Genomic DNA, 24,420 nt, shown 5'->3' with positions numbered 1-24,420 from the left:
TCAACAATTCATTGAAATTTTTAAAATTCAGAAAAAAAATTTTGAAAATTTTGCTGACATATTTCCCAAAATTAGAACCTTTTTAGATCGTCGTGCAGCACATTCTCGGCCGACAATGGTAAAAATGGTGAAAATATTAAGTAAATGATGCGAAGAATCAATACCGTGTGCATCGCTCATGACCAACTGAGAATATTGCTGCTGTAGCTCGTATTGTAGACGAAAAACTCAGGTTTTCTGATTCCTTTGATGAATGAATTTTTATGGGCTTAATTGATATGGACGAAGATTATTTTCTACCAGACAGCCACATAAAGCAACGAAACAATCGAAATTTTGCGAGTAATGTTTCCTGGCCTTGATATTTCTAGAAGAGGTGATCACATTTGGCCATCGAAATTTTGGGATCTAACACCTTTAGACTTTTATCTTTGAGGCCACGTGATGGATAAGGTCTTAATGCCCATGCTCCACAGTCAAAGATAAAGTTTTTTCTAATATCAGGATGAAGACTTCCATTGGAATAATCTTTTAGTAAAGGATCTTACAAGGATTTGTGGACATGTGTTTTGGCGGTGAAAATTTTGAATTCAGAGACATCTGTGTTCTCTTACTAATCTACTTATCCTAATTACTATTTAATACTTACTTCAGTTTGTTCTCCCAAACTTTATAGAATACCTATCATTGAATTTTTCACTATCTCTTATTTGAAAATAGCAAATTAGAAAACTCTACAAATATTTCTACTCTTTCGTAACATTTGGTTAATCAAAACTTCGATTAGAAAAAACTCGGCTGATCAAAAGAAAAATGTATTGCTTTATAATCATTAGTCTTTAGTGAATAAAATTTTACATTTCATGAATTCTTTTATATCTCCACATTGCTTTATAGCATCAATTTTCTTCAAGCATTCGCTGAAGTCTTCCTTCTTAAGGATATTTTCCATCAGCATCTTGTCCGTCATCATTTTGTCTACATCAATTTTGTCATCCACGAGCACTTTTCTCTTTTCCAGTGCGCATTTTGAAACGCACAAAACATCCTCTGATATGTCGTCTAGGTTTTCTAATGTGGCATCCTTCAGTGCTTTCAAATCTTCTGGTTTTACCTTTCCGTCCGTTTCTTTCAAACAAGCAGCAAGGAAAGGACACATTTTTCCTTCCTGTGAATAAAAATCTGGTTGACATAAATTTCGAATTTCTCTCTTAAATGTTAATTTTCAACTAATGAATCTCTTATCGAAAATTGTGTATGTTTTCTATTTATTTTTATGACGTATAGGTATTCATTTTGTGTTCTTATTCTCAAAAGGATATTTTTCATAAATTTTTCATATGCGAGTATGGCAGAAGTGACAAAAAAGAACCAGTGTAAATATGTAGATATTAATTATCCAAATTTATTGTTAATTCAAGCTGGGCACCTGACGGAATCATATACACTTCCCCGAAAAAATTGCCGGAGCAAGCAATTTTGGCGTCTGAAGCAAAGAATTTTTTGGCGCCCTTGCTGAAGAAGTATCAACTCATCGCTCCCACTCTGCGTTGGTCTGTTAGGCCCAGTTTCACCAAACAGCACTTGATCCCAGATTGATTAAACTCCGCTTGTAACTAAAGCAGGCTTAACAGTGTTTTCTGTTTCACCATGCATCAACCCGTCCGAAGATGATCGCGATTAACCAAATCGCGATTAAATAGTCAAACCATTTGGCAACGTTGTGAACAAAAAGTTATATAGTGTTCTGTATCGTATAAGCAGTGATGACCACCATTGGCGCTAGGTGTCAGGTGTCATTCATTCATAACTCATAACATTTCAAATCATTTGTCATCTTGTAAACAAAAAACAAAGTTAATTTTTGCCGAAAATGTCGAGTGATGTGCTTCGAAATGTCGGAAACTTGCAGAAGTTAAAAAGAAATGATCCCATTTCACAAAACCACACAGTCTGGAAAAAAAACTATATAAGTAATTTATTAACTTATTTATTTTTATTAACAAGTTTAACTGCTTCTTAAATAATATTTCAATCAAACATATCAATAAATTATTCTTTGCAATAAATGTCATAAAACACAAAAACAAAGTTTATGTGTATTTTGAATGGGAAATATTGAGCCTATACATATAGTCATATTTCGATAAAATTGACCCAAAAATTAGGAATTTCCGGAAAAATCATTACATAGACAAGAGTTCCATACTGATAAATAATTATTAATCTCAACTTGAAAGGTTATAATCCTCCAAAAATGGCCGATTAGTGCTAAATCGCGATTGGTCGATTAAATGGCGCTTTGGAGTGTGGTGAAACGCTACATTACATTAATCGTGATCTAAGGCCTCACTTAAGAGCTAAGTCAAGATTAAAGCATTTGGTGAAACTGGGCCTTACTGTTTATATCTTTAGTCCTGGATTTCTTCGACGCCGATGAACAATGCATAAGTAATAAATCTGATTTTCACATTCACAAGACAGGATCGATAAAAGTTTACCTATTACCAATACAAGATACAAAGGGCGGTAGGGCATGCAAAGCTTCGAAAACTAAATGGGATTAAAAACATATATTCCTCTGAAAACATTTGGCATTCAACAGTAACTAGTTTCGAATGCAAAATCGTTGGAATTTTCAATATGTTGAATGCGTAAACAACTTCCACATAAATCGAAAGTGAAATAGTGTTGTTTTTCGTCTTTGTGAAATACATTTCATCCCTCTTTCAATTAGGGTAATAGGCAATGATGCTTATATTGGTTGGGTTGCCATGTGTTATTTATTGAACAGGCGGCTTAGTGAAGACGGTTTTAAGATTTTTATTGCAGGGAAAATGTTGATAAACGCAGCGGAGCGGACCAACTTCATTTTGTGTTTAAGAACTATATATTAAGACTATATTTTTTTAGAAATATGAAAAGGCGGCCACAAACTAGGCTAAATTGCCGCCCCTCGAACAGAGGCGCCTGAAACAGTCGCTTCACTGTTTCACCCCTAACGCTAAACTTTGGATATAAGAATGTAGATTCAGAAAATAATGAATATTCTGCATACCTACTATAAATTCGACAATTAGGAAAAATTTCGGATTCCAAATATTCAAATTTGCATATTTATTTGGGAATCACTCAAATAAATATATTTCATTCAATATAATATACATATTATAGTAAAATTGTGAATTTGTAAATATATAACAATCCGACAACGTAATCTTACCATGTTGGGTACATGTGAAAATTGCGTATACTTTCTCTATCTATGTTTATTACTCTATGGAATTTGTCATTATTGACAGCTCAAAGTGCTTCGAGGTTTATTGAAAAATGAACACAAATCGATTCAGTGCAAAAATGAAAAAATAAACAAAATTCCTTTGAAATTGTTGAGAAAAAATCTTCGTTCATCAAATTTTATCAGATAATTCTTCATTTTCATCACTCAAACTTGTTTATTTGAGGCAAAAACATTCAAACAAACCGAATTCAGAAAAAAATCAAACATTCTAGCGGATTCAGGATTTGATCAATCGCTTTGTTCTCATATTTTTGCTGAATGAAAAAGTTTATGTGGAAAAACAAATTGGTGGTTTTAACTAATAGCAATGCATTATTCTAGCCAATCATTCTAATGATAAAACTGCTTTTTTACCGAAAATATCTTGTTTGCATTGAAACTTTATAATTTTACTTTGGATTTGCCATTTTAACCAGCTTAAAACTCCTAGAGTTTTATTGAAAAATGAACACGAATCGATTCAGTACAAAAATGAAAACATAAAGCAAAATTCTTTTGAACTGTTGAAAGAAATAATCTTCCCAAATACAACTCGTTCTTCAAATTTTATCAAATAATTTTTTATTATCTTCATTCAAACTTATTTATCAATTGTAGACAAAAACTTTCAAACAAACCGAATTTAGTTAAAATCATTTGAATTTTATGAATCTGTTTGTTTTCATATTTTCGCTAAAGAAACAAGTTTTCATGGTAAAGAAAAAATTACCGATGAAATTTTAAGCACTCGTGGTATAACCCTTGATAATGTATTGAATTTGAAAGGTGGCCACGATTTTGTAGTCTTAGAATTACTCAATACTCACCTCACTTTTCACCGATAAAACACATATCGCTGAAAGAATAAAAATCATCACAAATTTTGAATTCATTTTGGCTGTCAGTGGGGAGTTATGTTAGTTGAATTACGTATGAAAATCAAATTCAAATCAACTTTTATATCGCTGGAAATTCAAAACTAACCAATCATCTGCGGTACAAAAATAATCACATGAATTATATAAGATTGTTCAGATAAAATGCAACCTATTTAATGGATGACGTGCAATATTCATGGAAGCTTTAAATTTGCGGAATTTTTTTTTTTAATTATATAAAATATTCCGGATGTGTGTGTGTGATTTCAATGTGAAAGGATGTTGATTTGTTCACTCATTGTTGACAATAATTGTGGTTGAATGTAGTTGGATTAGTGCGGACACTACATTGAATTACAGGTGCTGTTTCCTACTTGTCATCGCTTCTAGAAACATGAAACATTATTCTGTTTCATCCTTTCGCGAGTTCATTCGTTTTTTGGCTAGTGTTCCTATCTTGAGATTCAATTTAATTTTTTTTTCACAATCTAGTTCAATAATCGGAAGTCATTCATAGATATATACTAACTGACAAAGAAACTGCAACATTCAGAAGAGCTGTTCAAATTTTGAATTTTTTTTGGTGAAACATAGATAGTCTACCAAAGAGTAAATGATTGAATTTGGAGAGAAAAATTGTGAATGTTTTGTCATGTAAACAATTTTTGTTACTTGAATATTGTAGTCGTTTTTTGAAAGTTTTTTGAATTTTACAATAAACGAGCTGTTTGAGGAGATACAGAGTCGATGTTTAGTTGTTGTTAAAACGCCTAGAGCACGTGTACGCGGAATTTATCGCCCGCTTAGTGAATTTGAAAGAGGAAAAATCGATAACCGTAGGAACAGAAATCCAAATACTGTTATGAGATGTTGTCAAGCGTGGTTTGATGATGCCCAAAATCGAAGAAGAGCACCGGATTGAACTGCAGCAATATCGATCCCATCTTGTGTGTCCTCGGACGGTTGAGCATGGCCGGCAACGATTTCAGTGGTACAGAGAACGTCAACATTGGAAAGTGTAAGGCCATCAGGTCGTCTTTTCTGAATCCCGATTCTCCTTGGATGCACATGATGGCCGAAGATAGGTTAGACGACGTCGGGGAGAAAGGCGTGAATCTCAGTTTGATGTTGAACCTCATGTACACTGGACAGTAGACGTTATGGTATGGGGTGCTATTGCACGTGCAAGTAGGTCACCTTTAGTCTTTATTCGAGGTAACATGACAGCGCTGCGTTACTTTCAAGAAATAGTAGAGCCATATGTTCTTCTATACCTTAACCTGCTCGAGAATCCAATATTCAGCAAGCAAGATAATGCTTGACCTAATGTTGCCAGTGTTAGTTTACACTTTTTCGAAGCGACTCATGTTAATATTTTGCCATGGCCACCCAGATCTCCCGATCTTTCGCCCTTAGAGCTTGTTTGAGACATCAAGGCTTAGAAATTTACCCCAGGTCCCACGGACTTTGGTGGCTCTGAGACATGAAGTACAGGTAGCTTGGGATAATATCTCTCAAAAAGAAATAGACCATCTTATTGCATCAATGTCGAGACGCGTTGGGGAGTATTGATAATCCCGGTGGACAAACACATTATTAACAAATTTATTGAAAAAAAATTGTATACCTTCCGTTTTTTTCTCTAATTTTCAATAATTTACTCCTTGCTATACTATCTATGTTTTTCCAAAAGAGTCATTAGTTTATAGGTATGTTATATTTATGTTTTGTCTGTTTATTATGATAACAAATTTATTGAATGTTTTCTTACTGGAAAAGTTTTGTTGTTGTTTTAAAAATGTACTTTGTTGTGTATAAACCCACATTTTATAAGTTTTTATTTCTGATAAATAATCGATGAAATTTTTTTTTTCATTATGTTTATATCGAAGAATATTGTTGAAAAAATAATCAAAAAATATAATTCATATATCGTGAAAGAAAAAATAGTAATAGATTGAAATATAGAAATACATATTTATTCGAAAGCAGTTGTTTGTTTTAATACTCTGGTCAATGATGTGCATGAATAATTGTTTATGATATTATGTTTATAATCTATAGTTATAAACCATATCTATAGCTTCAAAACAGTCTATCCACATCAAATTCCATCAAAATCGGATAGAAACTGTAAAAATAATGGCTGATACAAGGGTTTGCGAACACACAAACTGACAAACAAACACCCTTGAATAAAGGTGTATCACGTGGTATCCAAGCGTCTCAATACAATATATGGAGGAAAGAGGGCGTAGTTCTAAAAATATATCACCCTATAGATTCACAATCGAAATTGGCATTTCACGTTATGTAACTTCTAAATTGGAATAACTGTGCCAAATTTGAGTTGAATATCTTGTAAAGGTAAGGTGCTATGAGAAAAATCAAGCTTTTACACCTTGCATTTCGAAAACAAAACGTTTGCGGGCCCATGTTACATATAGGTTTTTTTTTAATTAATCAAGGAATCTCTCATTTTCCCTCCATTTAAGGAGCACCTTCTATGATTATTTGAACCGAGAAAAAATCTAAATGCGTTATTAACATTTTTTTTTCTGTTTTACTGATAGTAATATAAACAAATAAAGAGGAATGTCTATAGTCAAAAACAGTCTATCCACATCAAATTCCATTACAATCGTATAAGAATTATGAAAATTATGGTTGTTACAAGGATTTGCCGACACACAGACTGACAACCACACACACTTGAATTCCGCCTAATTGTGTATAGGTGTGTATTTGGTCTCCAAGGGTCCCAATAAAATATAAGGACGAAAGAAGCGGGATTTGTTCTTAAAATACTCTATAGAATTGGCATATCACGTGATGTGAATTCTAATTTGGAATAACTGTGCCAAACTTGAGTTGAATATCTTGTAAAAGTAAGGTGCTATGAGAAAAAAAAACTTAGAAAATCAAGCTTTAACGCCTTGCATTTCGAAAACATAGCGTTTGCGTGCCCATGTTACATATAGGATTTTTTCTAAATTGATCGAGGAATCTCTCATTCTCCCTTGTACCTTCAATTGAGATTATATGATTATGAGTGAAAAAATACAAATTCGTAAATAATATTTTTATTCCCATTTTATTGACAGAGAGGATTTCATGGTAGCAGGTTATTGTTTTTACAAATAATTTCAGATATCAATAGTTTGTATACAATATATTTATATATTCAAGTAGAAGAAGATATACCATAAAGAACATTAGTACCTAATCACGATTGCTTTTTCTTGCAATTCCATATTTTTGCAATATCATCGCATTCTTTGATTTCTAAACCTTTCAAACAATTAAAGTAGGAGTCCTTGTCCTTCACTTTGGAAATGATAAACATATCCTTTGCTGCTTCACTCATTGATATTTTCCCATCATTATTTATAACCCCTTTGTTTTCCAGAGCGCATTTTAGCACACAATGAAACTTCTTCTTATTGCGAGGAGTTCGACCCTCTGATGCTTGTGTTGTGTTGTCGTTGTTGAGTTTCAGTTTTGATGAACATTCCTTTAGGTAGCTAGATCCGACATCCTGTAGAAGAATTTTATGAAAAAAAAGTATCATTTCGATTCATAAATAGCCATTGAGATCTTTCAATATAGTTATTTTTATATCAAGACCAAAGAAACCTGCAACGATTTTGCACGCTTCATTCCATGTTACGCTACTGGAATTTTTGAAGACGCGGTAATTTGTCAATTGATCGTATCATATCGTGTGCTATCGGTCGGAACGCAGATGCGCGTTTCTGGAGAGAATTTTCTGAAAGATTTTCAATGATTATTGAGACTCCAGCAAGAATAAGTACCTCAGATTTAGATTTCAGTCATTATTTATTTAATTTGAGACTCGGAATCTTATTTATCGGCGAGAATTGTGTCGGGATTCTCGGTAAGTGTTGACATGAATATTTGTATTCAACAAGTAATAATCTCACCAGAATGAATCAATTTAATTTGAAACAGTAGTTTTTTTTTAGAGTCATCCATCTTGTCGAAACGTATTTCAGGTTTGGTAGAATTCTTTTTGTGTCAAATAATGTCAGCAAAACTCCTTCTCAGGTTTATTTGATAATAAATGTAATGATTTCTTTGTAATTTCTTGGTTAGAAATCCGAGAAGGAGTTGTAAATTCAGTTAACATATTCTGATATCATTTTTGTTCATTTTCTCAAAGCACCTCCCGTGGGATTAGAACGAAGAAACCTCCCGTAGGATTAGAACAAAGACAACCTTTCTTGGGATTGATAGATATCAAGAACTACTTCCTTGAGATACAGAATTTGGAATAGTACGTATGTTAGACCACTTTAGTTCCTGAATCTGAGAGAATACCTGCGAAATACCTGGCATTATCACATCAACTTCGTTGAATGGGGATTGGAGTACTATAGCTTCCTGATAAGAATTGGTGTTCAGAAGGCTGAAGATAGTTTACAGAAGAGGTTCCATCCTAGTAGCAGAGTGGCTCATTTAAAATCGTTTTAAGTTAAGTTTCTATTTTATTATTTGTTTGGAGTGAAAAGGATCGATCATTGTAGATTTTAATTTTATTAAATTTGTTAAAACCTGGGTAGGAGTTTTGTTGCCAAATAAGCCAAACCACCCCTAGAAATTAGTCATTAGAGTCTCATGGGCAATTGTAACGTTACAAACCCTTCAGCAAGAAGTAGATTTATCGCTGAGGGTAGCTTAAGGCCGAGTCAAAATGATCTCGAGGTTGCTCAAGAATTTCACGGTTTGGAATAAATTGATCCATTTTTCAGTCGAAATGAAAATTTAAAAATTTGGCCTAATGTCGATAGAATGTGTTGATTGGTAGATATTGAATATTATTAGGTGTAGTAAAAAGAAATTCATTATGTTTTCAATAGATGGCTTTAGCTATCTGTATCTCGCGTTCCGCTGGATGGCGTTAAAAAGATGAGATGTTGTACTACAAAAACCTTTGTGACAGTGATTGGATGACTCAGTTTAATTTGAGGGCGCGTCAAAGATGGACAGTAGCAAAGAGAAAATAAGCTTTATTTCACAGTGTTTCTACGATAAAGGGCAAAATGCATGCCATGCAGCAGATAATGTAAATACTGTTTATGGTCCTAATACTGTTACATACAATCAAGCGCAATTTTGGTTTCGTCCATTCTGTTCCGGTAATTTCGATGTCAAAGATGCACCACGCACTGAAAGGCCAATTGTCGAAAATTTATATAAAATCATGGACATTTTTAAGTCCGACCGACATGTGAACACTGTTTCAATTTCCCAGGAGCTAAAGATTGCACGAAAAACCATTTGGAAGGCTGGTCTTGAGAAGAAGTTCGATGAATGGATACCACACGGGTTGAAAAAACCTAATGGACCAAATTTCTTCCTGCAATTCTGTGCTGAATCCCAACAAAATCGATCCATTTTTGAAGCGGTTGGAGACGGGTAATGAAAAGTGGTTCACTTATGACAACGTTAAGCGAAAACGGTCATGGTTGAAATGCGGTGAGCCGGCGGAAACGGTGGCCAAGCTGGGAATGATGGTCAGGAAGATTTTGCTGTGTGTTTGGTGGGATTGACATATATTTAGTATGAGTTGCTCCCCTACAGCACAAATGTTAATTCGGAATTTTACTGTTAACAATTGGACCGTCTGAAGGAAGCAATCGCCCAGAAGTAGCCAGCTTTGGCTTCTAGGAAGGGAATGCCAGGCCACACACATCGATAGTGTCTAAAATACTGATGTTTTTACGGTTTTGATTTTGTTTGAAATAATCCTGGCGAATCGGCTCGGCATGGGTCCCTTTTATTTTTTCTTCTTCAAGTTGGTATACAAAGAATCATTTCAATTCGTTCTGCCAAAAGTAGTTTATTATTGATTTAACCTCAAAACGGCATTGACAGAAAGATGACGTGAGCGCCGCCATAAAAAAAACGATGAGAAGGGACCAATAAGTCTTTTTTTAAATATTCAAACGTAGGTATTTGCCAACTAATCTACTGAAAAATTCGTCTCATATTGACATTATGCTCTTGTAAGTTAATTGAAAACATATTCAATCGTATTGAATCGGCAAAGTTTACGAGAAAGTATTCTTCAGAGTATTCATCAAATATTGTTTTTCGACGACCAGTAATATAAGTTGTTGAGTATCACAATATAAAAAAATAGATTTCCTTACAAATTCACATTTCCAAATTTTTTTGTAGTCCTCGCATTCTTTGACATCGATCTGTTCCAAGCACTTCTGGTATTCTTCAGGAGTTTTCAGAAAGTTGAAGAAGGTTATATGCTTTTTATATTCGCTCATATCAATTTTACCATCTTTCAGATATCCTTTTTTCTCATGAATACATTTTTTTACACAGAGGAACTCTTTCGGGGCATCACCAAGTTTTTGAGGGTTCATATATTCCTTTTTCGATGCCAAAAACTTCTCTTCGGTGAATCCATTTGCATCAAGACATTCCTTGAAAATTATTTTAGCCTTTTCTCGTCCTTTTCTTTCATCCTAGAAAAAGTTCGATATCAATATACATAGTGATTTATTAGCTAAACGACAAAGTTTGACATATGAAAGATTATGTGATTAGTGTTCTTCATGATGTTTCTAAGATATCTAATATACATTCTCAATATCGAATTCAAAATCAAAATAAATGTTCAACAGAGCGAGCCCTGTCAATCTCTCATTTCCCATTGTACTCCTTGAATAAATTTTCATCTAGAGTAGAATAAGTTCCTTCTGGTTTGGACGTTGATTCTGCTAACGTACAAAATATTTTGTATATTAGGTAAAACGACCATGACCAGTCCTTAGTCGATTTGAAATACATAAAATTTTCCTAGTAGAATTGCAACCTAGAACTTTCTCTGAAGGATCAACGATTAGACTTTCGTTGGAAACATTCTGAATGCCAAAGTTCCTTGTCACTTTCAAAAGATTGGAGGACGGTTTTAATCCATAAAGGTTTGCGTGATTTTAATCTGGCAGTTCTAGTATTTGGAAAGTAAGATACAATTGGAAATATGTTCGGGTTGGAATGAAATTTTTCTTCTTTTTTTTTTTCTTGACTGAGACCTGTCTACGAATATGAGGCGGAAGTATATGTGATAGCACTGGTGATCAATGTAAAGGTGTAGATATAATAGTTCCACTGAATAGAAACGTTAAGCTGTGCATCAATTCAATGAACATGAGCACTATTGAATCAAACAGAAGCTTATCCTTCAGATCTGGCCTCCAGTGGTTACTGTCTTTTAGCAGACCTCTAAAGAATTCTCCAGGGAAATAAATTTGGCTCTTCGGAAGAAGTGATTACTTAGGTTCAGGTGACTTTCTAGAGCAAAGACGAATCTTTCTGAAGAAAAAGTATTGAAAAGTTGAAGGAGTGTTGGAATACTCTCTTTGAGGTGATTACCTTGATGAATTAATTCGATTCAATAAATGATATGTTTTCACTGCTTAGATCCGAAACTTATTGATTGAAAATTTTTTCTGATCATACCTAATTTTTGAAAATTTCTCGAAATTTCATGCAAATTTTGAGCCCGATTTGTTTCACCCAATTATACCGAATGAATAAATTTCATAATCTTGAGGCCAACAGAACAAGCATAATATGATATACCTAATATCTCAACTTTTATCTATCGAATTATCACAAGAACTATTTTTATATCTAAAAATGTTTTTAAACATACCCCATAGCAGTTGCTAATGGTAACCAGTACTGCGAATAAGGTTGAAATGTGGAAATATAACATTTTGTGGCAACATATGTGACACTGAACTCCTGGATATCTTATATAAAGCAGATTATTTCCACAAAATGTGTCGATTAATTCGGAAAAAACTATATTGAGTGAATATCAATCGAATAACGGAATAACAATATGATATACATATAAAAATTGGCGGTTTCCGTTACTTCTTTTCCAATGCAATTGAATATGTTTTGATTAAGAAAAAAAGTTATAAATGATAGATATCCGGGAACACTTTAATTTCAGAATATAGAAGATTATGTTCGGTTAATCAGTTTTTGAACTGCTATGGTTTGAAATGATCATTTGGAGATAAACGAACCAGTTGAGGATTGTAAATATGGAGTTGATACCAAGAAGAGAACAAGTTACAAGGTATTAACCTACCATGTATTTTGTAGATAAAAAAATGATGTAAACCTTCAACATTTAAGACTTTGAAGATCAGTTTTAAATTTTGCACGGAGCTAAAATTGTTATTTCATATAAACCCATTTCCAACTCGTTCGGTTTTCTGACCAAAGACATTTTTTGTATTTTTTTCAATATTCTTCTTGAATTTTCTATGGTTCTGATTGAGCGGTAAACACACAATTTTGTACGCGGCTCTATATCGTTATTCTACATCAAAATGTAAATTTTCATCTCAGTCAAACATACAGTTTTGAAATTAACAGGAGCATACAATTTCGAACGAACATATCTGTTAACTGAACTCAACGTCATTCTAGAATATTCAAAGTTTCTAATTCCTTTCGTTCGAAAGTTAGCGTGCAGAATAGTCATCAGTTAGTCAACGGCTAACCTTATCATTTGAAAACACTTCCGGTTCAAAATTCAGAAATTACAGACATTCTGACAACAAGATACAAGGAGATTAAGCCCTCTAAAAGTTATCAAGAAAACTAAAAATGAACTTATTCATGAAACACCTTGTACCTTTTCGGATATAATATTATATTATATTATTATTATATTATTATATTTGATCAACAAAACAATTTAAAGAAAAAAGAACAATAATCTCTTCTAGTTCAGCCGCAGACCATTTATGTTTCATATTACTATATTTAGATTGTTTCCTATTTGTTCTAGTCTTGACCCATAAACTGGAATAAGATAATTGGGGGAATTTCTTTTCAATCTCTACCTTCAGAAAGGACCAGGCAATGGCCTAATGGAAAAATAATGAGAATAATTAAAGATACTTACATCATTTCCTCCCACATGAAAATTTTTGAGGTGATTGTTAATATACTGCTGTGATAAATAAACAAAATCAGCTAGCAGTAAGTCGAGGGAAACCTGGTCAGCCGATGTATTCAAATGGGCAAGAGATGCATCCGCTTAACTTCTACGAAATAACTTTCAAAGTACCTATCAGCTGACGGTTTTTCCACCAAGATACAGCTGATATATATATTTATCCATAGTTGCATATAAGCTATCATCCGGTAAATTTTTGTTTGAGAGGAAATCATTGAAAATATAAATTTTTTCTTTCATGTTTGAGTCATCAGCTGACGTATACACTATGCTACAGTGGCGACGCTAGGCTGGGCCCAAGGGGAGCCCAGGCGTCCCCTGAATTTCTTCTGCCACCCCTCCTAAAATTTGAAATACTAAGGTTGAAATAATTACAAGAATAAGGCTGAACTACAATTTCGCTTCACTTTGGCCATCCAAAAAAAAAAAAAAAATCCGGCCCTCCTTGGCCAGCCATGTTTTTGAAAGCTGGAGTCGTCACTTAGCCAGCTCATTGTTTTTTTTCGTTGAGATATTTGGTGAGCTACAATTTGACAAATTTTCAGTTGGGAGGTAATGATTGAATGTATTTTTTTTCTTCGTGCGTGGGGGGCTGCCACCACTCATCCCCCCAGGAGACTATAATACTATTTCTGATGCATCTCACCAACAATCTCTCAAGAAGAAATAATTAACCAAATTTGCACCTGACTCCTGGAATATTGTTTTTAATATTATATGTATATTGGAACATTTCAATATTCTTCATTCACTAAAATTCAATTAATTTTTTTGGTCACGATTGCAAAATTCTTCATCGGAAGTTCTGTATTATTATCGGAGCAACAGCTAATTCTTTTGGGAGGGGGTTATGTTTCGCTTCAGACCCCAAAATTACTCGCGTCGGCCCTGCATTGAATTAGAAAGGAAATATGATTGCGGTTTTAGACATAATATATAACGGAATTCCTATTAAAATTTCAAAAAAATTGTGGCGTTTCTATAGTTTAACAGAATAAGAGTTGTGGTATAAAAATGCAATAGTGAGAATGAAAATCTGCTAGATACTACATTAACTGCATTAACATTTTGCGTTGAGTCCATATATTCGAATGCCTACTTGGCACCATATTTTATCCCAGCGATGCCTGTAAGTGTGGCGAGTTCTGAGAGGAATTTTCTACATTGAAGAGGTTGAAAACTTGGCTCAGATCAATTTTGGGTTAGGAAAGATCGGCAGGTTTGGTTTTATTATTATGGAAATTTAACTCGAAATTGATTCTATGTGATCGAAAGGTTTGCGAATAGGAGGAAAAGGTTTTTGAAAGTGGTACTAACTGTATTAGTATATTACTAGTAGATGATTTTATCTCCCATCCAGAACAATTGTTTTTGAGTCATTATTTTGTAAGCATGTTATATTTATGTTTTTTCTGTTTATTATGATAAAAAAATTTATTAAATGTTTTCTTACTGGAAAAGATTTGTTGTTGTTTCAAAAATGTTCCTTGTTGTGTATATACCTACGTTATATAAGTTTTTATTTCTGATAAAATAATCGACCTGTACCTGACAAAATTTTTCTCGATTGAAAAATATAATTGATATATCGTGAAAGGAAAAAGTTTGAAATGCAGAAATAGATATTAATTGCAACCAGTTGTTTGTTTCAAGAATCTGGTCAATATTGTGTATGAATAATTGTTTATGATTATGGTTATAATCTATAGTTATAAACCATAGTAATCTAAATAAAGAGGAATGTCTATAGTCAAAAACAGTCTATCCACATCAAATTCCATTACAATCGTATAAGAACTATGAAAATTATGGTTGTTACAAGGATTTGCCGACACACAGACTGACAACCACACACACTTGAATTCCGCCTAATTGTGTATAGGTGTGTATGTGGTCTCCAAGGGTCCCAATAAAATATAAGGACGAAAGAAGCGGGATTTATTCTTAAAATACCCTATAGATTTACAAACGAAATTGGCATATCACGTGATGTGAATTCTAATTTGGAATAACTGTCCCAAACTTGAGTTGAATATCTTGTAAAATTGAGGTGCTATGAGAAAAAAAAACTTAGAAAATCAAGTTTTAACGCCTTGCATTTCGAAAACATAGCGTTTGCGTGCCCATGTTAAATGTAGGATTTTTTCTAAATTAATCGAGGAATCTGTTATGTTCCCTTGTACCTTCAATTAAGGAACGATTATATGATTATAAGTGAAAAAATACAAATTCGTAAATAATATTTTTATTCCCATTTTATTGACATAGAGGATTTTATGTTAGTAGGTTAGTGGTTTTTCAAATAATTACAGAATAATTCCAGTTTGCATGCAATATATTTATATATTCAACTAGAAGTAGATATAAGGAACAGAAAGATAGTTTTTGTAAGGAAAAGATTCAGTACCTAATCACGATTGCTTCTTCTTGCAAGTCCATATTTTTGCAATATCTTCGCATTCTTTGATTTCTAAGCCTTTCAAACAATTAAAGAAGGAGTCCTTATCCTTCACATCGGAAGTGATAACCATATCCTTTGCTGCTTCACTGATCAATATTTTCCCATCATTATTTATAACTCCTTTGTCTTCCAGACCGCATTTTAGCAAACAAAAACCCTTTCTAAACCTATTGCGAGAAGTTCGACCCCCTGCTGCTTGTGTTGAGTTGTCGTTGTTGAGTTTCAGTTTGGATGAACATTCCTTTAGGTAGCTGGATCCGACATCCTGTAGAAGAATTTCATACAAAATAAAGTGTCATTTCGATTCATAAATAGCTTTTGAGATCTTTCGAAATAATTATTTTTTTATCAAGACCAAAGAAACCCTTTAGCAAGAGTTAGATTTATCGCTGAGGGTAGTTTAAGGCCGAGTCAAGTTGAATTCGAGGTTGCTCAATAATTTCACGGTTTGGAATAAATTAATTCATTTTTCAGTCGAAATAAATTGTAAAAGTTATGCATATTGTTGATAGAATGTGTTGATTGGTAGATATTGAATATTATTAGGTGTAGTAAAAATGAATCCATTATTTTTCCAATAGATGGCTTAAGTTATCTGTATCTCGCGTTCCACTTGATGGCGTTAGAAAGATGAGATTTTGAACTACAAAAACCTCTCTGACAGTTTTGTGACTAGTTGACTCAGTTTAGTTTGACCGCGTGTCAAATATGGACACTGGCAAAGAGCATATAAGCTTTATTCCACAGTTTTTCTACGATGAAGACCAAAATGCAAGCTGAAAATGTAAATACCGTTTATGGTATTGATACTGTACCAGCCAATCATGAGCAATTTTGGTTTCCTCGATTCCATTCCGGTGATTTAGATGTCAAAGAAGCACCTCGCACTGGAAGGCCAACTGAAGAAAATTTTGATAAATCATGGACATTGTCGAGTCCGACCGTCATATAAGCACTGTTTTGATTGCCCAGGAGCTAAAAATTGCACAAAAAACCGTTTGGAAATATTTTCATATGGCTGATGGTCTCGAGAAGAATGGATACCACACGAGTTGAAAAAAAACCTCATGGGCTGAATTTCCATCTGCGATTCTGTGCTGAATCGCAACAAAATCGACCCATTTTTGAAGCGGTTGGTAACAGGTGATTTGAAGTGGTTCACTGACGACAACGTCAAGCGAAAACGATCGTGGTTGAAATGCATTGAGCTAGCGGAAACGGTGGCCAAGCTAGAAATGATGGTCAGGAAGATTTTGCTATGTGCTTGATGTGGTGATGTGGTGGGATTAGCATGTAATTATCTACTATGAGCTGCTCCCCTAGAGTACAAATGTTAACTCGGAATGTTAACAATTGGACTGTCTGAAGGAAGCTATCAGTGTTTTAGACCTTTTAGATGTGATAATCGCAATGTATGTATATGAAATATTTCAACTGTTTATGTAGCACAAAAACAAAAAAATTGAGAAAGTCAAGATCCGAGATTTATCATGTTCATTAATTCAAAGAAGGTCTAAGTTTTTCTAAAATATTCAAACGTAGGCATTTGTCTACTTTTGACTTGGAAAATTCGATTCATATTGTTTTTCTTGTTATTTCCCAATTTGAAATTATGCTCTTTTAAGTTAATTGAAATCATATACAGGGCATTCAATCGACAATGTTCACGAGGAAGTTTTCTTTAGAGTATTTATCAAATATAGTTTTTTGACGACAAGTAAGTTTTTGAGTATCAAGATGTAAAAAAATATATTTCCTTACAAAGTCACATTTGAATTTTTTTTTGTAGTCCTCGCATTCTTTGACATCAATCTGTTCTAAGCACTTCAGGTATTCTTCAGGAGTTTTCAGAAAGTTGATGGTGGTTATATGCTTTTTATATTTGCTCATTACAACTTTACCATCTTTCAGATATTCATATTTCTCATCGATACATTTCATTACACAGAAAAGCTCCTTCGGGGCATCACCAATTTTTTGAGGGTTAATATATTCCTTTTTCAATGCCGAATACTTTTCTAGGGTCATTCCATTTGCATCAAGACATTCCGTGAAATTCAATTTACCCTTTTCTGGTCCTTCTTTTTTATCCTAGAAAAAGTTCGATATCGATATACAGGGTGATTTATTAGCTCAACGACAAACTTTGACAGATGAAAGATTATGAAATTAGTTTTTTTCTGATGTTCTTAGGATATCTTATATACATTCTCAATATCGAAATTTTTTTCTGGTCATTCCTAATTTCAGGAACCTTCTCAAAATTTCATTTTAATTTTTAGTTCGTTCTGTTTTAGCCAATAATCGTATGAATAACTGTCATGATCTTGTGGCCAACAGAACAAGCATAAGGATATTAAATATCCAAACTTTTTTCAATCAAATTATCGCAAAAATATAATTTAACATACCCCATAGCAGTTGCAAATCGTAACCACTACTACGAATAAGGTTGGAATGTGAAAATATATCATTTTGTGACAAAATATGTGGGACTAAACTCCTGGATATCTTATATAAAGCAGATTATTTTCACAAAAAGTGTCGATCAATTCGGAAAAAACTATATTGAGTGAATATTAATCTAATAACAATATGATATACATATAATGATTGGCGGTTTCCGTTACTACTTTTTCAATGTAATTGAATATATTTTTATTTAGAAAAAAAGCTATAAATGATAGATGATATCCGGGAACAGTTCAATTTCAGAAAATAGAGGATTATGTTCGGTTCATTAGTTTTTGGACTGCTATGGTTTAAAATGATCATTTGGATATAAACGAAACAGTTGAGGATTGTACCAACAAGAGAATAAGTTACAAAGTATTAACCTACAATGTTTTTTCTGGATACACAAAATAATGATATGAATCTTCAACATCTACGACTCTGATGAAGTAATCAGTTTCAAATTTTGCACGGAGCTAAAATTGTTATTTCATAATAAACACATTCCCAACTTGTTCGGTTTTCTGACCACAGACATTTTTTGTATTTTTTCAATACTCTTCTTGAATATTCTGTGGTTCTGATTGAAGCGGTAAACATAAAATTTTGCATGCGGCTCTATATCGTTATTCTACATCAAAATGCAAATTTTTATCTCAGTCAAACATACAGTTTTGAAATTAACAGGAGCACAAAAATTCGAACGAACATATTTGCGGAACCCCTAGTCGGATTATTCCGATTACGAACTTAACTGTTAACTCAACGCCATTCTAGTTCCGAACTACCCAGAATATTACAAGTTTCTAACTAGAAACTTAAATTTCGAACGAAAGGAACTCCTTTCGTTCGAAATTTAACTTGCAGAATCGTCATCAGTCGGTCATCGGCAAACTTTATCATTTGAAAATATTATCGGCTCAAAATTCTGAAATTACACACATTGTGACAACATGACACAATGATCTGTTCGGAGAACAACCTCATAATGTTATCAAGAAAACTGAAAATGAACCACCCTGTATCTTTTCAGATATAATCTCTTCTAGTTCTGGTTTGCGGGCTCGTAGACCATTTATGTTTCATGATACTGTATTTAAGTTGTTCCTTTTTTGTTATAGTTGATGCTTGATCCATTAATTCGTATCAGATAATTGTCAGAATTTCTTTTCCACCTCTACCTCCAGACATCTGAGCGTACGCCAATGCGTATCTTCGTGCATGTGTACCCGATACAGTGAAACTGTCATATCATTTTATATTCCTGGTTTTTTTAATTGAATGTTATCGATAGTTATCGCAGCGAAATTTAAACAATTGTTTTCCTCTATTGTTTCCATAAAACCCTCAAAAAAGTTTTTTTTTTGGTATTTTTTCGTTACTAAATTCCTGATTGGTGTTCCTGATAAACGCTGAAAGTTTGATTTTTACATTGAGAGTCCTTCGTCAAAAGACTTCAATTGTCAGCTTACAAGCCGCAGTTTTTACTCTCCTTACTATTGAAGAACTATCAGACCTAAGTTCTTATCAACTTCGGTGGAGGAAGATTGGCTCAGTATAAAGCTGGGACTTTTACCTCTTCGGGAAGTAATTTGTGAATTCGAAAAATTACATTCTTTATTCTTGTATATTTAAAAGTTTCGGATTTACTTGTATATGCTTTCCATTTTGTAAAATATTGTTTGTGAATTTTTCTGGTACCAGATATTTTAAAGATTCAGATTGTTAAATACTTGTGTAAATATAAGAGGTGTTTGATCGACCTGGGTTTTTGTTCCTTCCGTTTGGTGAATTCAGAGATCAGAATCACGACTCAAAACAAACGACTGTTCTCAGGCATTTCGAGTTGTAAAAAAGAGGTTACACATAATTTTGGCGCCCAACGTGGGGCAGTTAAGGTCTTTTTGGCCATTCTATCACTGATCTCTCAGTTTTCCTGGTGGAGGTGACTGTTAATTGTAACAAAGAGGTTACAGCAGGATGTTCCAAATTCGATGTTCACTGACTATCAGACTCTTCAAGTACCCCCGATCTTTTTTCGAAATGATAAAATATCAGGAAGCAGATTTGTCGGACCCTTTTACGGTTTATCAGTTTATTATCCCTTTCAAGATAATTACTTTTATTGCTCCAAGATGTTTTTACATGTTTATAGCTTCAGACATAATTTAACGGAATTTGTATTAAAATTTCAAGAAAACTGTATCGTTTCTAGTTTAATAAACATAATTAGAGTTGTTGTATGAAAATTGCACTAGTGAGAATGATAATCTGCCAGATACAGCATTGACTGCACTAAAATTTTGCGATAAGTCAATATATCCTTGGCATTATATTTGATCCCGGTAATGCCTGTGAACTCTGAGAGGAGTTTTCCAACATTGAAGAGGTTGAAGATTCATATCACCAAGGGATCAGGAAAGATTGGCACGTATGATCTTGATATTGTTTCTGTGATACAAAGGTATTCGAATATGAAGAGAAGATTCGTGGAATTGGTATTAAAAAACACAAAGAGCAAACTATACAGGGTGTCCCATAAGTGGCACGTCACAGTGACACCGGAGGTAGGTCAGCTAAAGAGGGACCTAACCAGCCTAACATGACCCCAGTAAAAGTTGCATGGTTTTCGAGTTATTACCAAATTACGTTTTTTAGTGAATTTTCACCTTTTTTAACATTGTCAGGGTCAGAATTCTGCTGGAAAGCTCTCGAAGCTTATTTTTTTTGTTGTAATGGAATCTTAAATAGTTATTTAAGATGACATGAGTATGATTCTGTCAAAAAGTTATGTGGATTTCCGTAAATTAATGGATAAATCTTGATTTCAATTGCTAGCAAAACGAGAACTTCGACTTTGGACACCTGCTGTGAAAAAAAAATCCTTGAAACAAAACGAGCAAGTAACATAAAAAAATTGGGCATTTTAGACAGATTTAGAAATGGTACAATACACGAATCTTATGCCCATAAAACTAGGTATTTTCATCATTTTACCGATGCCCTACTTAACTAAGTTGAAACTAGGAACCCCGCTATCAGGTAATTTTGCCGCTTGCTATGACATTACATTTGATACCGGGCTTTGTTATTATTTGTTAAAGTCACAATAGGGAAAAAGATGGATTAGGGGAAGCGAAAAAGGAATATTATTGAAAAAAAAGGTAAATTAATTAAAAACAGACTTAACTTTCGATCATTTATTTAATTCTTAAATCTAACTTACAGTGAATGTTCAAACTGTTTCCCTCGGACTCTAATGCATAAATGACACCGTTTTATAAAATTACGATTCAATTTTCTTAAACTAATTTCCGATATGGTCCGGGCTGCGTCGAATACGCGTTCACGCAATTCTTCCTCGCTTCTTATTGGTTTTGCATACACTTTGTCCTTTAAACATCCCCAACAAAAAAAATCCAGTGGATTAAAATCCGGGGATCGCGGTGGCCACAGTATGGGTCCTAATCCAGTAAGATGGCTGCCCGGCACACTACGCTCGGCGGGTTCGCGAGCACCTCAGCAACACATTCCCCGACAGGTGGATTGGGCGATTAGGACCCATACTGTGGCCACCGCGATCCCCGGATTTGAATCCACTGGATTTTTTTTATTGGGGATGTTTAAAGGACAAAGTGTATGCAAAACCAATAAGAAGCGAGGAAGAATTGCGTGAACGCGTATTCGACGCAGCCCGGACCATATCGGAAAATTAAGAAAATTGAATCGTAATTTTATGAAACGGTGTCATTTATGCATTAGAGTCCGAGGGAAACAGTTTGAACATTTACTGTAAGTTAGATTTAAGAATTAAATAAATAATCGAAAGTTAAGTCTGTTTTTAATTAATTTACCTTTTTTTTCAATAACATTCTTTTTTCGCTTCCCCTAATCCATCTTTTTCCCTATTGTGACTTTAACAAATAATAACAAAGCCCGGTATCAAATGTAATGTCATAGCAAGCGGCAAAATTACCTGATAGCGGGGTTCCTAGTTTCAACTTAGTTAAGTAGGGCATCGGTGAAATGATGAAAATACCTAGTTTTATGGGCATAAGATTCGTGTATTGTACCATTTCTAAATCTGTCTAAAATGCCCAATTTTTTGATGTTACTTACTCGTTTTGTTTCAAGAATTTTTTTTTCACAGCAGGTGTCCAAAGTCGAAGTTCTCGTTTTGCTAGCAATTGAAATCAAGATTTATCCATTAATTTACGGAAATCCACATAACTTTTTGACAAAATCATACTCATGTCATCTTAAATAAATATTTAAGATTCCATTACAACAAAAAAAATAAGCTTTGAGAGCTTTCCAGCAGAATTCTGACCCTGACAATGTTAAAAAAGGTGAAAATTCATTAAAAAACGTAATTTGGTAATAACTCGAAAACCATGCAACTTTTACTGGGGTCATGTTAGGCTGGTTAGGTCCCTCTTTAGCTGACCTACCTCCGGTGTCACTGTGACGTGCCACTTATGGGACACCCTGTATTTCTAGTACCTGAATGATTTTATTTCCCTTTCAAAACAATTGCTTTTGAGTCAGTAGCTGTTTCGCTTTGTCATTGAAAACAAGTACAACATGTCCTCGATGAAGTTACCAATAAAAATTCAGACAATAAATCTAAATTGATAAATTCAAAATGTCGGAACTTCAATGCATTACTATTTTTATTTATTTTTTTAATTTTAGGCTATACGTCACAAAATGATCCGAAATTTCCATTCTGATACTCCTGGTTTGAATTCGTTCTCATCATCACCAAAAATAGTGCCATTCTGGATAGCAAACTTTGAATTGACATCCCCCGCAAATAATTTCTTGGGGTTCTCAATTGAAAGAGTGATAAACCGAGGTGGAAGCGAATTTAAGAAATAGAAACGAAAAGTTATTGAAAACTTGGAGGAGTGTTTGAGTACAGGTATAATTTTTTTAAGGGGGCCATTGTAAAAGTAATATCATTATGCCTCTTTAATAGTCCTCGTCCCTACTGGCAAAAAATTAAGACAGTCGATTTTCACAAGTTTTTGTTGAACCGAATTTTTCACCAGTAAAATTGTTTGCCATAGGCAGGAACAGATGGAAATCACTTGGTGCCAGATCTGGACTATAAGGTAGATGCAAAATAACCTTCCAATCAAGCTCCAGGAGCTTCTGGAGAGTCACTATCGATGTGTGTGGCCTGGCGTAGTCCTGATGGAACACAATTCCTTTCCCATTGGCCAAAGCTGGCCGTTTCTTGGCGATTGCTTCCTGCTGACGGTCCAATTGTTGACAGTTCAATTCCGAATTAATATTTGTGCTGTAGGGGAGCAGCTCATACTAAATATAATTCCCTGTCAATCCCACCAAACATACAACAAAACCTTCCTGGCTGTCAATCTTAGCTTGGCCATCGTTTCCGCCGGCTCACCGCATTTCAACCACGACCGTTTTTGCTTGACGTTGTCGTAAGTGAACTACTTTTTATCATCAGTCACTAACCTCTTCAAAAATGGGTCGATTTCGTTTCGATTCAGCACAGATTCGCATATGAAAAAGTCTTAGCTCTAGAGCAATCAAAACAGTGCTAATATGACAGTCGGACTCGACAATGTCCGTGATTTTATCGACATTTTCGACAATTGGCCTTCCAGTGCGTGGTCGATCTTTGTTATCGAATTTACCGGAACGGAATCGAGGAAACCAAATGTCAGCATGATTGGCTGTTACAGTATCAGGGTCATAAACACTATTTTCAGCTGCCTGGCTTGCATTTTCACCTTTCTCGAAAAAAAAACTCTAAAATACAGTGTATTGCCTCTTTGATAGTGTCCATCAGAGTCCAACTGAGTGAACTTATCACGAAACTGTCAGAAAAGTTTTTGTAGTACGAAATCCAATCTTTCTAACGTCATCTAGTAGAACCCTATCGAACTCGTACAACGCGAAATACAGATAACTAAATCCATCAATGAATTTCTTTTTACAACTGCACCTAATAATAAACGTTATACCTCCTAGTTAGCAACATATATCATAATCTTTACATAATATGTATAATCTTAAAAAATATTGGCATATTTGCCGGAAATTTTCTTGAAGCAAAACTCTATTCAGCCGGATTTTTCTTTTCAATATTCAAAATGATATTGGCATATATTAAAAACGCTATTTTCGATTGGAATTATGAGAAGTCGTATCTAGCTAAAATATAATGAGTGATGTGAATACATTGCAATATCAAATGGGACTATTTTTCTGTAAAAAGTTTAACATTTATAATATCAAATTCCTGATGGTGCCTATACATGGATAGTCAATTAAAATTTTTAGA

The 24,420-nt window shown here is 34.0% G+C and overlaps 3 protein-coding genes across 3 annotated transcripts; all 3 read right to left on the bottom strand.

Annotated features, from left to right (window-relative positions):
• Nucleotides 1–799: 799 nt before the first annotated feature.
• Nucleotides 800–4,235, bottom strand: LOC123675541. Its single transcript, XM_045610908.1, has 2 exons — nt 4,108–4,235; nt 800–1,168 (listed from the first exon to the last, which is right to left on the bottom strand). The coding sequence occupies exons 1-2, from the start codon at nt 4,171–4,173 to the stop codon at nt 833–835; spliced, it is 402 nt and encodes a 133-aa protein (XP_045466864.1). The 5' UTR covers nt 4,174–4,235; the 3' UTR covers nt 800–832.
• Nucleotides 4,236–7,324: 3,089 nt separating this feature from the next.
• On the bottom strand, nt 7,325–11,986 carry LOC123675540. Its single transcript, XM_045610906.1, has 3 exons — nt 11,858–11,986; nt 10,335–10,664; nt 7,325–7,696 (listed from the first exon to the last, which is right to left on the bottom strand). The coding sequence occupies exons 1-3, from the start codon at nt 11,918–11,920 to the stop codon at nt 7,385–7,387; spliced, it is 705 nt and encodes a 234-aa protein (XP_045466862.1). The 5' UTR covers nt 11,921–11,986; the 3' UTR covers nt 7,325–7,384.
• A 3,454-nt stretch (nt 11,987–15,440) lies between these two features.
• On the bottom strand, nt 15,441–18,168 carry LOC123675539. Its single transcript, XM_045610905.1, has 3 exons — nt 18,059–18,168; nt 17,409–17,738; nt 15,441–15,912 (listed from the first exon to the last, which is right to left on the bottom strand). The coding sequence occupies exons 1-3, from the start codon at nt 18,119–18,121 to the stop codon at nt 15,598–15,600; spliced, it is 708 nt and encodes a 235-aa protein (XP_045466861.1). The 5' UTR covers nt 18,122–18,168; the 3' UTR covers nt 15,441–15,597.
• Between the last annotated feature and the right edge of the window lie 6,252 nt (nt 18,169–24,420).

The sequence above is a fragment of the Harmonia axyridis genome, chromosome 3 (genome assembly GCF_914767665.1).
Source record: "Harmonia axyridis chromosome 3, icHarAxyr1.1, whole genome shotgun sequence".
Classification (NCBI taxonomy): Eukaryota; Metazoa; Arthropoda; class Insecta; order Coleoptera; family Coccinellidae; genus Harmonia; species Harmonia axyridis.
The sequence above is the reverse complement of the archived record's forward strand: the minus strand, read 5'-3'. Positions and strand labels throughout refer to the sequence as shown.

Coding starts and splice junctions, on each gene's coding strand:
- LOC123675540 (XM_045610906.1), bottom strand. CDS start 11,920: ATGTTATATTTCCACATTTCAACCTTATTCGCAGTACTGGTTACCATT. Junction 10,665..11,857: donor CCATTAGCAACTGCTATGGG/GTATGTTTAAAA, acceptor AACTTTTTCTAG/GATGAAAGAAAAGGACGAGA. Junction 7,697..10,334: donor AAATTTGGAAATGTGAATTT/GTAAGGAAATCT, acceptor ATTCTTCTACAG/GATGTCGGATCTAGCTACCT.
- LOC123675541 (XM_045610908.1), bottom strand. CDS start 4,173: ATGAATTCAAAATTTGTGATGATTTTTATTCTTTCAGCGATATGTGTT. Junction 1,169..4,107: donor TTTTATCGGTGAAAAGTGAG/GTGAGTATTGAG, acceptor TTTTATTCACAG/GAAGGAAAAATGTGTCCTTT.
- LOC123675539 (XM_045610905.1), bottom strand. CDS start 18,121: ATGATATATTTTCACATTCCAACCTTATTCGTAGTAGTGGTTACGATT. Junction 17,739..18,058: donor CGATTTGCAACTGCTATGGG/GTATGTTAAATT, acceptor AACTTTTTCTAG/GATAAAAAAGAAGGACCAGA. Junction 15,913..17,408: donor AAAAATTCAAATGTGACTTT/GTAAGGAAATAT, acceptor ATTCTTCTACAG/GATGTCGGATCCAGCTACCT.